The sequence below is a fragment of the Astyanax mexicanus genome, chromosome 3 (assembly GCF_023375975.1).
Source record: "Astyanax mexicanus isolate ESR-SI-001 chromosome 3, AstMex3_surface, whole genome shotgun sequence".
NCBI classification, from domain to species: Eukaryota; Metazoa; Chordata; class Actinopteri; order Characiformes; family Acestrorhamphidae; genus Astyanax; species Astyanax mexicanus.
In genome coordinates, this window is record NC_064410.1 from 27,123,080 (window position 1) to 27,137,408 (window position 14,329).

At 39.1% G+C, this 14,329-nt stretch overlaps 1 protein-coding gene across 6 annotated transcripts in view; it reads left to right on the forward strand.

Annotated features, from left to right (window-relative positions):
• LOC103032585 (uncharacterized) overlaps positions 1 to 12,288 on the forward strand; it is a 29,185-nt gene extending 16,897 nt beyond the window's left edge. For all 6 annotated transcript variants that reach the window (XM_022666814.2, XM_049476245.1, XM_049476246.1 and 3 more), the window contains 8 exons: positions 2,407 to 4,217; positions 6,846 to 7,054; positions 7,136 to 7,202; positions 9,199 to 9,347; positions 9,425 to 9,633; positions 10,049 to 10,211; positions 10,826 to 10,936; positions 11,338 to 12,288. In XM_022666814.2, the coding sequence (XP_022522535.2) occupies positions 2,452 to 4,217; positions 6,846 to 7,054; positions 7,136 to 7,202; positions 9,199 to 9,347; positions 9,425 to 9,633; positions 10,049 to 10,211; positions 10,826 to 10,936; positions 11,338 to 11,447 (2,784 nt within the window). In that variant the 5' untranslated portion in view covers positions 2,407 to 2,451 and the 3' untranslated portion in view covers positions 11,448 to 12,288. The remainder of the gene's footprint in view (positions 1 to 2,406; positions 4,218 to 6,845; positions 7,055 to 7,135; positions 7,203 to 9,198; positions 9,348 to 9,424; positions 9,634 to 10,048; positions 10,212 to 10,825; positions 10,937 to 11,337) is intronic.
• Positions 12,289 to 14,329: the final 2,041 nt, after the last annotated feature.

Sequence of the window (14,329 nt, forward strand, 5' to 3'; positions counted from 1 at the left end):
CAAGGAAGCAAATCTGTCACAACCATACACTGTGTATAGCTGGACAGAGCATCGTCTCTCAAAAGTGAAGCCACCACAGGTCGGGCGCCCCCTGCTGTTCGGTTTCAGAAAGCTGTGTAACTCCACCCATCCCCATAGGTTTCAATGGAGAAACAGACAACTTTCAATCACGTTTTTTTCCAATATACTGTAATTCTACCTCCTTTATTTAAATGTAACAGCTAGTGTCACCTCTGCTTATATCGTCAAATTTATATATCCCCACATAATTCATTTTTAAAAACGTTATTCAGCTCTATTCAAAAAAGGTGTGGTTATTGTAAAAGGGCTGGTTATGGGTGGGACCATAGACTGTATATAAAGATGGACGCCGTGTCTCCGTTCCCATTCATTCAATGAAAATGAAGCCAAAATCTTCCTCCATTTTGGCGATTCAGAGACCAGAGTCTGCGCAGAAGAGACCAGAGGAGGGAGAAAGGCTGTGGAGAGACCGCCTACTCATTTAAATAACCCCGCCCCCGAAGGCTGCCTCGCGGTCACAGACTGCAGAGCGGGGCGGAGCGGAGCTGTCGGTCTGTTATTGGTCCCGCCCATAAGCAGCCCTTTTACCATAACCACACCTTTTTTGAATAGAGCCGAATAACGTTTTAAAAACCGAATTCTGTGGGGATATAAAAATTTGACAATATAAGCAGAGGTTACACTAGCTGCTGCATTTAAATAATGGAGGTAGAATTACAGTATATTAGAAAAAAACGTGATTGAAAGTTGTCTGTTTTGCCATTGAAACCTATGGGGATGGGTGGAGTTACACAGCTTTCTGCAGCCGAACAGCAGGGGGCGCCCGACCTGTGGTGGCTTCACTTTTAAGAGACGATGCTCTGTCCAGCTATATACAGTCTATGGGTGGGACCAATAACAGACGTGATCCAGCGCTCATGCCATTGGTGCAGAAGACTGTCACTCAAGAAAAATAGTTGTTTGTTGACCAATTAAAAACAAAGAATCTAGAAATGGACATCCTTAGCTTTGTATTCACGTTCAACTTTACGTGAAAACATTACATTGTGTGGTCGCTAGGAACTTGAGGATATTACGTTCCGGTTGCTCTAAAAATAAATGCATGTTTGTGAGGAGAAGTGAGCAAGCAAAAAAGGACTTTTTCCAAATTCTTTATCTGCGGTTCAGTACTGTATTGTGAATGCTGTGATAGTAAGTAAATTTTCTATAACAAAATCTGATGTTTTTTTACATACTAATAATATTTTATAAGGCTAAGTTGTTGGGGAGGCGTGTTTCCCATGTAAATAATGTGAAAAATCAGGCTGTTTTCAGTTGGAGATTTCTGGTGACTGGTTTCATGTCTGTTAGATGGGTGAAAATTTGCATGCATGTAGTTAAAGTAGTACTAAAGAATATTAGTCAGTTGGTCATTGTGTTTATAATATATGACGCTTTTAAGCATTCTACTTTACATAGTCAGAACAGGCCCATTACTGTTATTCATAATTACTGTTGTTGTTGTTATAACAGGGGAAATGCACACCTAAATTAATATATATATATATATATATATATATATATATATATATATATATATAGTACTCAATGCTTATAATTTAGAATTTCTCCTAATAGTAATTGTTATTCTAGCTCATATCCATGCAGTTTTATGCTATAATAGTAGAAGGAAGTTCTATTTCTATGAGAGCCACACCGCGAGATCTGCTGTAGTTTGTGTAAGCTGCAGGTGGTGACTGTCTGACCTGACATCTCTACACCCTCAAACTACACTGATTCTGGCATGTTTCAATCTTGGTAGCGGACAACACAGGTGCACCACTGACCAATTTAAACCCTGCCAACGGTCAGTAGTCACCCATCCATACCTATCTTCTTAGCTATGCAGGTGCACCATGTGCAAGGCACGTGCTCAGCACACAAATGCAGATAAAATACCAATGTGCCAAAGTCAGAGCGCACCTGGCCCTTATAGGGAATGGCAAGTGAAAAGCTGATTTGTTTATTTCACATTACACTCAAAACACATCCATGATTAATTAAGAGAATTAGTTCATGCCTTTTGCATGCTTTCACATCAAAAGTTCCCTTTTTTAACACTATATATGTATGCACTGCAGATGAGAGATGACACAACACAAAACATCAAGCGAAACAAAAAGGGGGGGGGGGGGCTCTAGTCTCTGGTCCATGTGCTCTCCAAAAACAAAACACAGAAACAAATTCATTACCAACAGAGAAGTGTTATATAAAAAATAAATGATGGATTAATTTAATATCTAGATTTTACATACCATTTGATTAGAGAAGTAACTTCAGAATGTTACCTGTTGTGATAAACAAAAAAAAACTTTTTTTCTTTACTTTCCTCATTCATATTGACAGGAAGAAAATAGGATGGCAGACAAGCATTAGTGATCAGTTACTTCAATGGCAACAGCAAAGACAATTAAGTTTGTCACCTGGAATATCAATGGACTTAAGCAAAAGAAGTGTAAAGAACTGTATGATGCTGATGTTGTTTTCCTACAAGAAACTCACATTGGTCAAAACAATAACTGCAGGTTAGATGTTGGAGATGAATGGAACTTTTATTACACTCAGTACACTTCATCTCGAAAAGGATCAGCGATACTAGTGAGAAAAACACTAGATTTTAAAAGTATCAGTGTTGAAAAGGACATTAATGGATCTTATCTTGTACTGAAATGTAAACTAGGAGATCAACTTTACACGCTTGTCAGTGTTTATAACCATCATGCAGATGTGAAAACCCTGGATACATTAACACTGTATCTGCAGCATATGGCCACAGGAATGCTTGTAATTGGAGGAGATTTCAACACGGTGCTTAATCCCTTCATTGACAAGAAAACTCAATCCAAACCCGGCAAAGTGACAAACAACAGATCACATGACAAGCTCCGAGGTTGTGTTGAAAAATTCATGAAATCTCTTCAACTGGTAGACGTCTGGAGGAGAATGAACCCAGCAACACGGGAATACACATTCAACAAAAACAACATAAAGTCAAGGCTCGATTATTTCTTCATACCAGAAGAATGTATGTGGCGCATTGAAACCTGTGAAATAAACAACTTGCAGAGGCCTGACCACCAGCCCCTGAGCCTGCAGGTCAATAACGTTGCTGTGATTTCTTACAAGAAAGATGTAGAAATACACTACATTGGCCAACTGCTGCATCATAAAAGGGGATTTGGTATAGTGGAAGCTGATTTGTCTTTAAATGAAAACAACAAATGTGTGATGAACGAGATTGATCTTGTGACAGCTATTCAATCTCTGCAAGTATCAGACACCCCCAGACCAGACGGCATTCCAGTTTCTTTCTACAAGGAAGTAATTCAAGATCTGATTCCATATCTAAAGGTCCTCTACAGCAGGATGCTCAGTGATTCATTTGATTTCCAGAAAACTCACTTCTGTGAATCTGTTCAAAATCCTCACAGTGATGGGCAACGCTTCTTTAATGTTGACTATCTCATCATTGCAACAATTCTAGCAAGGCGCTTAGAAGACCACCTGGAGTCTCAGTACAAGGGACATAAGCCAAAGGGTTTAGCTGCTTTTGGGATAGCTTTCAAAAGTCCATGCCCACAAGTCAAGTGGTGCTACATCAAAAAGGCTTTAGAGGAACAGAAACGATTCACAGAAGCAAAAAACAATTCTGCCTCGTGTCAAGATTTTGTAATCATGGAAAACCTCCTTAGAAATGCAGAGGATTTTGATTCTGATGGAAACACCTCAGCATTTTCATCAGAGAAATGCAAGAAGCTCTGTCAAGGCTGCCCTCTAACTCCAGTGCTCATGACCCTTATTTTGAAGAGCATTTCTTCAAATCTGTTTGGGCATTCAGAGCAGCATAAAATCCTTGTTTTCAAGCAGAGTGTGATTGTCTGCGTTCCAACTGAGGATCAGGACAAAGTAAAAGCATCACTGATGAATCGTTTGAATGACCTTCAAAGGACGGACACTGTGGTACAGCCAAAAGAAAATGAGGTCGAAAATTGGGATGTTGAGTTTGAAGAGGGAGAAGAGACTCTGGTCAATAGTGAAGAGGAGGATGACGAAAGCTATTTTGAGCAGGAAGAATGTGAGGAGAGTGACCATGAAGAGGATGATGAGAGTGAGGTGGAGAATGATCTCCAAGAGAAGGGTTCAACGTTTCACTATAGGTAAGGAAATCTCAAACAGGAGAAAAAAACTGCATGTTTATATTAATAAAATTAATTGTCTTCCACTGTATTCCGGAATAATACCGAAAGTAAAAAAACAACAACATGGTGTTAAATATAAGAATTTAAACAGTCCAGAATAAGGTGCCTCCTAAATTTTGACTTGTCATCTGATAAATTGATGTGTTTAGACATGAATGAAGTTTACAGGTGTCATTCTTTTTTTTCTTTTTTTATCCTATTTTCTCCCTAATTTACAAGGCCAATTACCCAACCCACTCATTAGGACTCCCCCTATAACTAGTAATGCCCCAACACACCAGGAGGGTGAAGACTAACATACGCCTCCTCCGACACATGTGAAGCGTCCCCAGAGGCACAGTTCATACAGGATGCCAGATTGGCAAACGATGATGTCATACTCCTAAAACTGGTCAACAAATGTATTATCCCACAAGAGCTCACACACTTGACATTTGGATACACACTCAATACAGAGAGTAGCTTTCTGTTTCTGGCTTATGTTTCTGTCATACTGGTTGCTGCCAAGGTAGTAAGCAGCTGTGGCCTGGCTGCTCCTTCATTGTAAACTGTTAGCAGTTCACATTAGCATGTTGTAACTTATTAACCAGCATTGTTCAGATCACTTTAGCAACCTATCTAAAATAGTAGCTGCCTTGATTACCCAGCTACACGCAGAGTACGGAGGCAAACCTAAATGAAGTACCGTATGTTTCACACTATAAGGTACACTATCAATCAAAACGTCTTTTATGGTCTGTTTCTATACACAAGGTGCACTTCATAATAAGGCGCATTATGCGACACTAGTAAGGAACAGGGTTGTCACTAGGGATGCAACGGTACAGTGTGCCACGGTTCGGTTCGTATCACGCATGGTTCTTGAGCCACGGTTTCGTTTCGGTTTCGATATATATCAATATGAACTAGCTCCAACATGCAGTGTGCTTTTAACCCTTTCTGTTTCAAATCAACTAGGTGCTACTAATCACAATTGCAGAGCCAATATTAATAAGAAAAAAGCACAGAGGAATTAAAATCACAACATATTATTATTATTATTATTAAAAAGGAACACTTATTCTTACTATTAATCAAAAACAGGCAAATTTAAATAAAGTTCAGTAATATAAAATGTAAACATGAATATTATTCAGTTAACTCAACCAACAAATATTGTCAGCCAGTCACATACTTTAAGAAAATACCAAACTGATATCACTCTGTGCTTTATCTGCTAACTGTGTTTTTGCCCAAAATAGTCCCAAACAGCGGATTTATAAGCTGAGGCGCCTCTTCAAATGTACTTTTCTCTCACGCAGCTGAGAAAGTTTTGTTTATTTGGCCCTCAAATCTTCAGCGTCTGCTATCAGAGCGCTGATTCGCTCCTGGGAAATTCAGAAAACATTCTGATTGGTTGTTGCATGGTTGTGGAGAGACACGCTGAGAAAAGTATATAAAAAAGTAAAGCTAAGCTAAGTAAACCAAATTATAATTCTTACAAAAAACATTTTTGAGTCAAAGGAGCACTAAATGTTAATCTACACAGATTTCTCTTCTGATAAATGTTTATTCGGAATTCTAAAGCACTTCCGTTTATTGACAGTAGGCTTAAATATCCAGATTTTCACTAAGGCTGCAGCCTTAGCAGCTAACCGTTAGCTTTATGCCACCTGACAGCGTTACACTGAGGAACACATTACTTTTTTCTTTTATTTGATTTAAGTTTACTTAATAACTTAATTAAGAAAAAACACTCCAGAGTTTACCTAATGACTCATGGTGCTGATTTTCTGGATTTTTCACTACTAAAGAGTACAATTACTCCTCTGTAGAGGGTTTTGGTGTAAAGGAACATTTGCTAAGATGGTGATATGGTGACTAAACAATTGAAATTATATTTAAACTCTAAGCCCCAAAGTTTGATTGTATAGCTGTACATTTAGTTGGCAGTTTTATGTGCATTTAAAGTGATTAGTTTTAGCAATTAAATACATAGAACACATAACTACATCACATAATACCACCTGGCTGGGACATTGGAGGCTAGGACATGTCATTTGTTGAAGCCGTTGTATATTTTTCTTTTTACAGCGTCATCAGAAAAATGAAGGAAACCCAACTGCTATAGTTCAGTTATATCATATAACTGATGCCTGTGTTGGCTCTTATTGTGTTGTTCTGTGTTGAGTTATGGGGAGAAAAGAGGTGCAATCTACCAACCTGAGAAAGCAAGACCAATGTTCTAGCTCTTAGTGTTAAAAAATGCTAAAGTTCACACAGTGCCAAATACTGCATATGTTTTCTGAAGGGAATTTGCACTACTGAATTTGCATTGGAATTTGGAATTTACAGTGTTTTTCCGTGGTCAGGTAACTACCATGTCAGAGTGACATGCTTAATTCTGGTGTTCAGAAACTGGTCATAACTGGTAAAAATATAAGCTTCCATTTAATTTGTATTATAGTGTGAATAGAGGCACTTTTTTTTCTTCCTCATGAAAATCGACTTTTCATAAGCAATTAAGTGTAGATAACACTGTGCTAATAAAATCTTGACAGTGAACACCAGGATAATGTTGCCCACTGTGTTGTCTTGTGTCTTTAGGCAAACCATGTATGCGGTGGTTACCTTAAAACCCTCTGCGGAAGTGGTGGTGGTAGCAAAAACCTGGCTAACTGAGGATAAACAACAGTCCCACTGGCCACCATTTAAATCACCTGAAAGCATCACACAAGCTGTTATCGACAGCCGTGTACCGGTGACACAAGGGAAGCTGTGGGAAAAAGTAGATGTGACTGTGCAAGGAGAATTTGGTATGTGCTGCACATTAATCACTTTTCATAAATGTTTTATTATGCTAAAGTAAAATTAAAGCATGTTTAATCTTTCCTAAGACACCTATGATGTTGCAAAGAAAATCCAACAATTGCTTAGAAGCCAAGAAGTTCCAAAGAAAAAAATGTAAGTCCCATTGTCTCAAAACAAACTTTAAATAAACATGGAATAATAACTCATCACATTGACCTAACCCCCAGCACCTGATAACATTATATTTGTTTTGTGTGGTTTAATTGTTATGATTATTGGTGTTTAATACTGCAAAGCTAAGATAAGTTAAGTAAACAAAACTGTAATTCTTAAAAAAAATAAATTTAAAGTCAAACAAATGCTGGATGTTAATCTATACAGATTTCTCTCCTGAAAACTGTTTATTTGGGTAAGTAAGTGCTTCCGTTTATTAACAGTAAGGTTAGATTTCCATATTTTCACAAAAGCTGATTGTAGCAGCATTAGCAGCTAACCACTAACACAAGCCACGGTTAGTGGCTAATACCCAACACCACGGACAGCGCTAAACCAAGGAACCTGGTAAGCCAGGGCAATAACGTTTTGTCCCACGTGGCTTGTTTTAGCAGCAGATTACTGGCCGATAATACTCACCTCTGAACGGTGAAAAAGCTAGTGCTTAGGATGGTTAGCGGGTGATGCTAATGCTGCTCCAGCAGTGCTAGCTGGGGTTAGCAGCAGGCTATAGGCTAATAATACTCACCTCTAAATAGAGAAAAAGCTAGCACTTAGCGCAGTAGGCGGATAATGCTAATACTGCTCCAGTCTCGAGTCTCGGTGCTGAGGAAACTTCACTAAAACTTTATAACTCTGCTTTTCATCGGAGTGGCTTTACTGCTCATGACTCGTAGAATTAATACATAAGCGGCACAGGATTATATGGCGCACTGATGATATTTGGGACAGTTAAAGTATTTTAAGTGTGCCTTATAGTGTGAAAATTACAGTAATTGTGTTTCCAAAACTAGACATTCACAAGTTTAAACTGAAATCTGCATAGCCATTAGCTGAGTTACTCATGCTCGTCTTTAGTCATATGAATTCCAAAATATTTAGGCCAAAGAGAGGTGGAATCATGCCGCTTAATGTAGCCCATTAAGAAATATGAGAATGAGTGGAAACAGCTTTTTCAAATAATTCCTTAGTAATAAATTACTGATCATCACCATTTAAGAAATTGTTTAAGATTAACAAACTTTGCTAAAACCATTCTACCGTGTAGTTAAATTCATAATGATTAAGGCACTAGTGTAAATTAGATTCTAGAGTAAGTTATATGATAAACCAATCAAATGAGGGTGAACAAATTGTTTAAGTAGCTTAACATGAAAAAAGTGGTTTCTCTATATTTAACACAATATGGCACTTTTAATGACTACGGCTGTCAATTCACTGATTAGAATTCATCATAAAGACCTGTGCTGGCTAGGGGATGTAAACTGTGACATTTGATGGCATGTTAAAATAAATATAGCTAAGTTAACACAACGGTTGCCTTGCAAATAAAGGGAAATGATAAAAAAGGATAGCAGTGACATTTAATGTTCTTAGAAATACAGTTGGACGCATTCAGAATTCAGAATAAATTCAGAATTACAGGAACTCTGGCACTGTTAAAGCTTAGGCATCATTGGGCCTTCCAACAAGACAATCAACTTAAGATCACTTAGAGAATCCCATAGAGAAGTCTTTAATCAATTTTAAAGAAAGTGGTTGCAGCACACGCAATGTCCATGAAGAATGGACCAAGATTCCACAGAAACACCCGAGACATCAAAATTTAATGTTTAATGTTTTCAGCAGGTCATAAAAGCAGAAGGGTGTTCTTCTAGATACTAAATATGCTTCTTATAAAGGGATTGAGTAATACAGAAACTGCAGTAGTCATTACGAGTGACATTTGTGTTTAGCTATTTTTATCATTTCTGTTTGACTGGTTGATTGCAAACACCCTAAGTTTTATACATTTTACCAATACACCTAATTTACAATGGTGGGTTAATCATTTTCAAATTTAACCATTTGCATTTTTAATAAAATAATGCATTCTTTTATATTTAATAAAAAAAGGCTCATATGAATGTGCAAACCTTTTTTTTTTTTACAAAAGCCCTCCTTCACCACAACCTGGACCATCACCTCTAAAAAGAAAAAAGCTATTTACAGAGAAAAAGTTGCAGCCCGGCCCATCCCAGTCAGCTGTAACCTCTCATTTACATCCAGCTGCACCAAGTACCCAGTTGGGACCAAAACCAAATGGTAAGCAAATATCATGTTAATAATTTGTTCATTATTTATTCATTTAAGACAAACTAAGTTGCATGTTTTCCGAACAGAGACAGACAATATCATGAAACTGCTGAGAGAAATCAACAGCAAGGTCCAAAAGAATTCTGACATGTTAGGAGTATTACTGAAGAGAGTGGACCAGCCTGGACGGAGCATGCTGTCAAAAACATTCAAGCCCAAACTGCCTCTTACCAGCCTTGAAGAAGTCAACAGAGTTGAAGAGGAACTCAAAGATGACACAAATATGCAAAACTATGTGAGTTTTGATTTTCAGGGAAATGCAATGATGGAGAATGTTCAACCTGTATGTGATTATTTTCCAGATTATTAAATTATTATTAGATTATTAAATTCTTTAAATTGAACTATGGGCTAACACAAGCTGTGATAACATGTGATCAAAATCACTTGGCCTCTAAAAAAATCCTATTTTAGAAAAGTGTAGCACAACCCTCAAACAGAAAGCACCTTGAATGCAAAAATGTCTCACATTAGGCTAATTTGCCCTAATTAAATATCAGACTTTGCTGTTACCCAATTGGCAAGTTGGCATTTAAATGCTAATGTTAGAAAGTAATAAACAGCTGTAATGACAAATTATTGTATTTATGATTCATAGTAAATAAAATCAGGGTTTTAATGTGATGAAAAACAAACCATTCTTTTGACAGGTACAACATCTTAGGACACTTGGAGGCACTGGTAACAAAAAGATCATCAGGACAATCATGCAGGCAGTCATGACAGAAGATCTTGCTGAGGCATTCAGTTGGAAAAAGGGAAGACAAAATAAAAAGGCAATGTCTGTCTTGACATTAAGTAGAGTAATCAAAGGTTAGTACACTTTTTAACAGCAGATCATAGACCAATTAAGCATAAAATTATGAGCACCTCCTTGTTTCTACACTCATTAACCATGTTTGTACGTCAACTGAGCATACAGGAGCACTTTGTAGTTCTATAATTGCAGACTATAGTACATTTGTTTCTCTACATACTTGTTTCCTCTATTCACACTGTTCTTGATGACAGAGCAGGTATTATTTGGGTGATGGCTCATTCTTATTACTGCAGTTACACTGGCACAGTGGTTGTGTGTTTGTTGAGTGTTTTGCTGGTATAAGGGGTCAGTCACAGCAGTGCTGCTGGGGGTTTTAAACTGCTGAGTGATGAGTTTAGAGGATTGTGTAATGGATGCTGCATCAGAGAAGTAATGGATAATAACTCAATGACACAATTGGCGTTGCTCTCCCTGGGTAAGTTGATGGCGCTTGTTTCCCTCTTCACTCGTAGGGTGATGTCGATCAGAACTGAGACCCTGCGCTTTCCTCCGAATGCGCTGGCTACTAGGCAAAGCTACATTAGCAGCAGTTCAAAAAGAGACGGCGGTATAAATCACCAGTGTTGCAATACAAATAGATTGGGTTTCTTGTTCTCTTTCTTCCTAGAAGCTGCATTGTATCGTGGGATAGATCATACTGACACAGAAAGAGAAATTATGAAATGGCTGAGATTCGTTGCAGACCGGAATAATCGGAAGAAATTGAAGGATCTGAGAGGTCAGTCGGATGCCAGACTTAAAGTGGTCATTGAATCTAATTTTATATTTATTATTTATTGTACATATCCACATATTATATTTTATGCATTTAACAGACACTCTAATTCTGAATATTAGAAAAAAATAGAGTTGACTGCCTACTGACAGATTAGATCCTTAGTCAGATTTCCATTCAAGCTGGAAAGATAAAAAATTATCTTTACGAATAACCTGCTAATTCAGGCATTTTAACTGTTTGTATGACACCTCTGATTCTGTCTCAACAAAAACATGTATGAATAAGAAAATGTTTAAATATGACCTCAGATACTCTTTAGTGCCCCTAGCTAAAATGCAGATATGGGTGCATATGACTAGATGATGCTAATTTAACTCATTTTTCATTTTCTTGTTTTACAGATTTTAAAGATGGAAACCAAACAGTAACTTCTGGTACAGCCCCAGATTATATCTGTGATTCCCGGGCAAGCGGAAGCCCCTTATTATATAACCTTTTTGATGACGTGTAATTTCAGTCGGTCTTTACCTTTAAATTTTAAAGTTGTTGGCAACAATAAATAGCGTTTGTAGCTCAATGACACATGCAGAAAATGTCTTAAAGTTTGATTACTCTTTACTGCAGTTGTTGCAGTCCTTCTATAGGTAAGCCAAGCAGTAGAAAATATCAGATATAATAAAATGCTGTTTTAAAAATACACTAAACCCTAAATCGTTTTATTAATAGCTGAAATGTGTTCCTTTTGAAGTTGTGTAATATTTTTTTATAAACCTTTTTCTAACCTTTAAATTATGCTTTTATTATGGTCATTTCCGCCTCTGCAGCGCCCTCGCAGGTTCAACTGAGCTATGAGCAAGCATGATGTGTCTGTGTACTTTGGTACGTGCACACTTACAATATGCAAATCAGTCAATCAGTTATACCACACCTCTGGTGATGTCTAACCAGCTTCGCCTATCCTCTATCAGAGACAGACTGCTCAGCCAAATCAGCTCCCCCTTGCGCCCTGCCTCTAAACCAAAACATCACCCAGTGATCCTACTACTCCCATTTTTTGAGGAGTTGAGGGCGAGGTTATCTAAAATCAGGGGGTTTATTTACCATTTAACATATCATGCTAAGCTCATACTTGTTGAACCATGATGTGAACACAGGTTTGGGCAGATTTTTACTAGTCTATGCTATGCTGGGGTTTAGAGTTTAGAGTGTTTGTGTTGATTTAAGCTCTTAATATATAAAAGACATGACTGTTTTTGAGAGTTTATTTAATCTACCTATATTGTGATGTATTGTGATTTGTCAAATGATTGTACACAAATGATTTGATGTAAATAAAGCAAGCCTTATCATCAGATTGCCATTTATTTGAGTTGTAAAGAACACACAGTTCATAATGAGCAATCCTATTCAGTAGATCTCTTTACTTCCTGTTGTAATAAATGACAGTGATTGTCTAATTTACATTACAGCTGATATTTACAAGCAGTTGTTAAAATTCCATTTCAGATAAAGTGTTGTAAAGTTTTGTGACTCCAATGTGACTCCAGTGTGAGCTGTACTGATGCGCTGATTCCTAAGGAGCTGAACTGACTCCTGCTTATACTTGCGGACACCTAATGCCTTGTACTGACCCTTATACAGGCATATTAACCTCTATAAAGGTTTGCTGAACCCCCACTACTGTTACTGACCCTGACTGACTCTCCCTGACACCTACTGACTCCTACTGACACCTTCTGGTCTCTACTAACCCCTACTGGCCCTACTTTTCCATGATCAATACAGATCCCTACTAACCCCTCCTGACCACTGCTGACCCCTACTGACCCTACCTTCATAATCAGTACAGATCCCTACTAACCCCACCTGACCACTGCTGCTCTCTACTGACCCTACCTTCATAATCAGTACAGATCCCTACTAACCCCACCTGACCACTGCTGATCTCTACTGACCCTACCTTCATAATCAGTACAGATCCCTACTAACCCCACCTGACCACTGCTGATCTTTACTACCCCCTACTGGCTCTACTCTTCATGATCATACAGATCCCTACTATCCACTCCTGACCACTGCTGATCTCTACTTACCCCTACTGACCCTACTCCCCATAATCAGTATAGATCCCTACTAACCCTTCCTGACCCCTGCTGATCTTTGCTGCCCCTACTGGCTCTACTCCTCATGAACAATACAGATCTCTACTATCCTCTCCTGACCACTACTGATCTCTACTGCCCCCTACTGGCTCTACTCATGAACAATACAGATCTCTACTAACCCCTCCTGACCACTGCTGATCTCTACTGCCCCCTACTGGCTCTACTCATGAACAATACAGATCTCTACTAACCCCTCCTGACCACTGCTGATCTCTACTGCCCCCTACTGGCTTTACTCCTCATGATCAATACAGATCTCTACTATCCTCTCCTGACCACTGCTGATCTCTACTGCCCCCTGTCACTCCCCGATCTGTACCCCCTGCCCGATTTGTGCCGCGCATGCGCACTGCAAACTGAGCGAGATGAGCAGGGGCACAGATCGGGTAGGTAATGCCAAGGTGTACTTCCGCCCACACTGTTGCAAACAGCTCGTACACTGTGGTGTCAAAATTAAGGATTTTAAGTTTTACAGAGCTGTGCAGAGTACATTTTCGTTAAATTCAGCATTCACACCATCCTCCAACGAAGGAATGGGCAAGGAAAGTGTGTGTGTGTGTGTGTGTGTGTGTGTGTGCGTGCGTGCGTGCGTGTGTGTGTGTGTGTGTTTCTGTGTCACGTGTTTCCTGTTCAGCTGCTGGGTGGAGCGGACTGTCCTTTCCCGTTAGATCTCAAACATCTTGCTGCTTGTTTGAGTCTTATATTGCAGTATAGATTCATATTGCAGTATAAAAAGATGTTGATGGAGCTTTAGTTATATACTCTACGCCAGTAATTAGGAATAACTCACAGCCGAGAGAGTATGTGTGTGTGTTAACAGCACAACTTTACTGAAGAGCGAAGCGGGGGAAGGGTACACACAGGAGAAGGGCAGACAGCGCGCATGCGCCAAAGTAGAATAACAACAACCAAGCAGTGGGCTGGCGTGACCACCTTTCTTCCCCACACCCGCCCCCAACCAGAGGAAACACAGCAAAGCAACCCAACAACACAAGGGCAACCAGCGCGCCAGCACGGGTCAAGGAACACTATCCGAACACATAAGACACATACACAGAACCCATCAACACAGTGAGAACTACACAGAACATTACTCAAAAAGAAAGGATACGTGAGTCCATCACAAGTCTAACACATAGTCACTGAGGTGGGACGGCTGCCGACGTAGCCTGGCACCACGCCTGGGCGAGGAGGGTGTGCAGCCAGGGTCAATGCAGGGGGGCCCTGG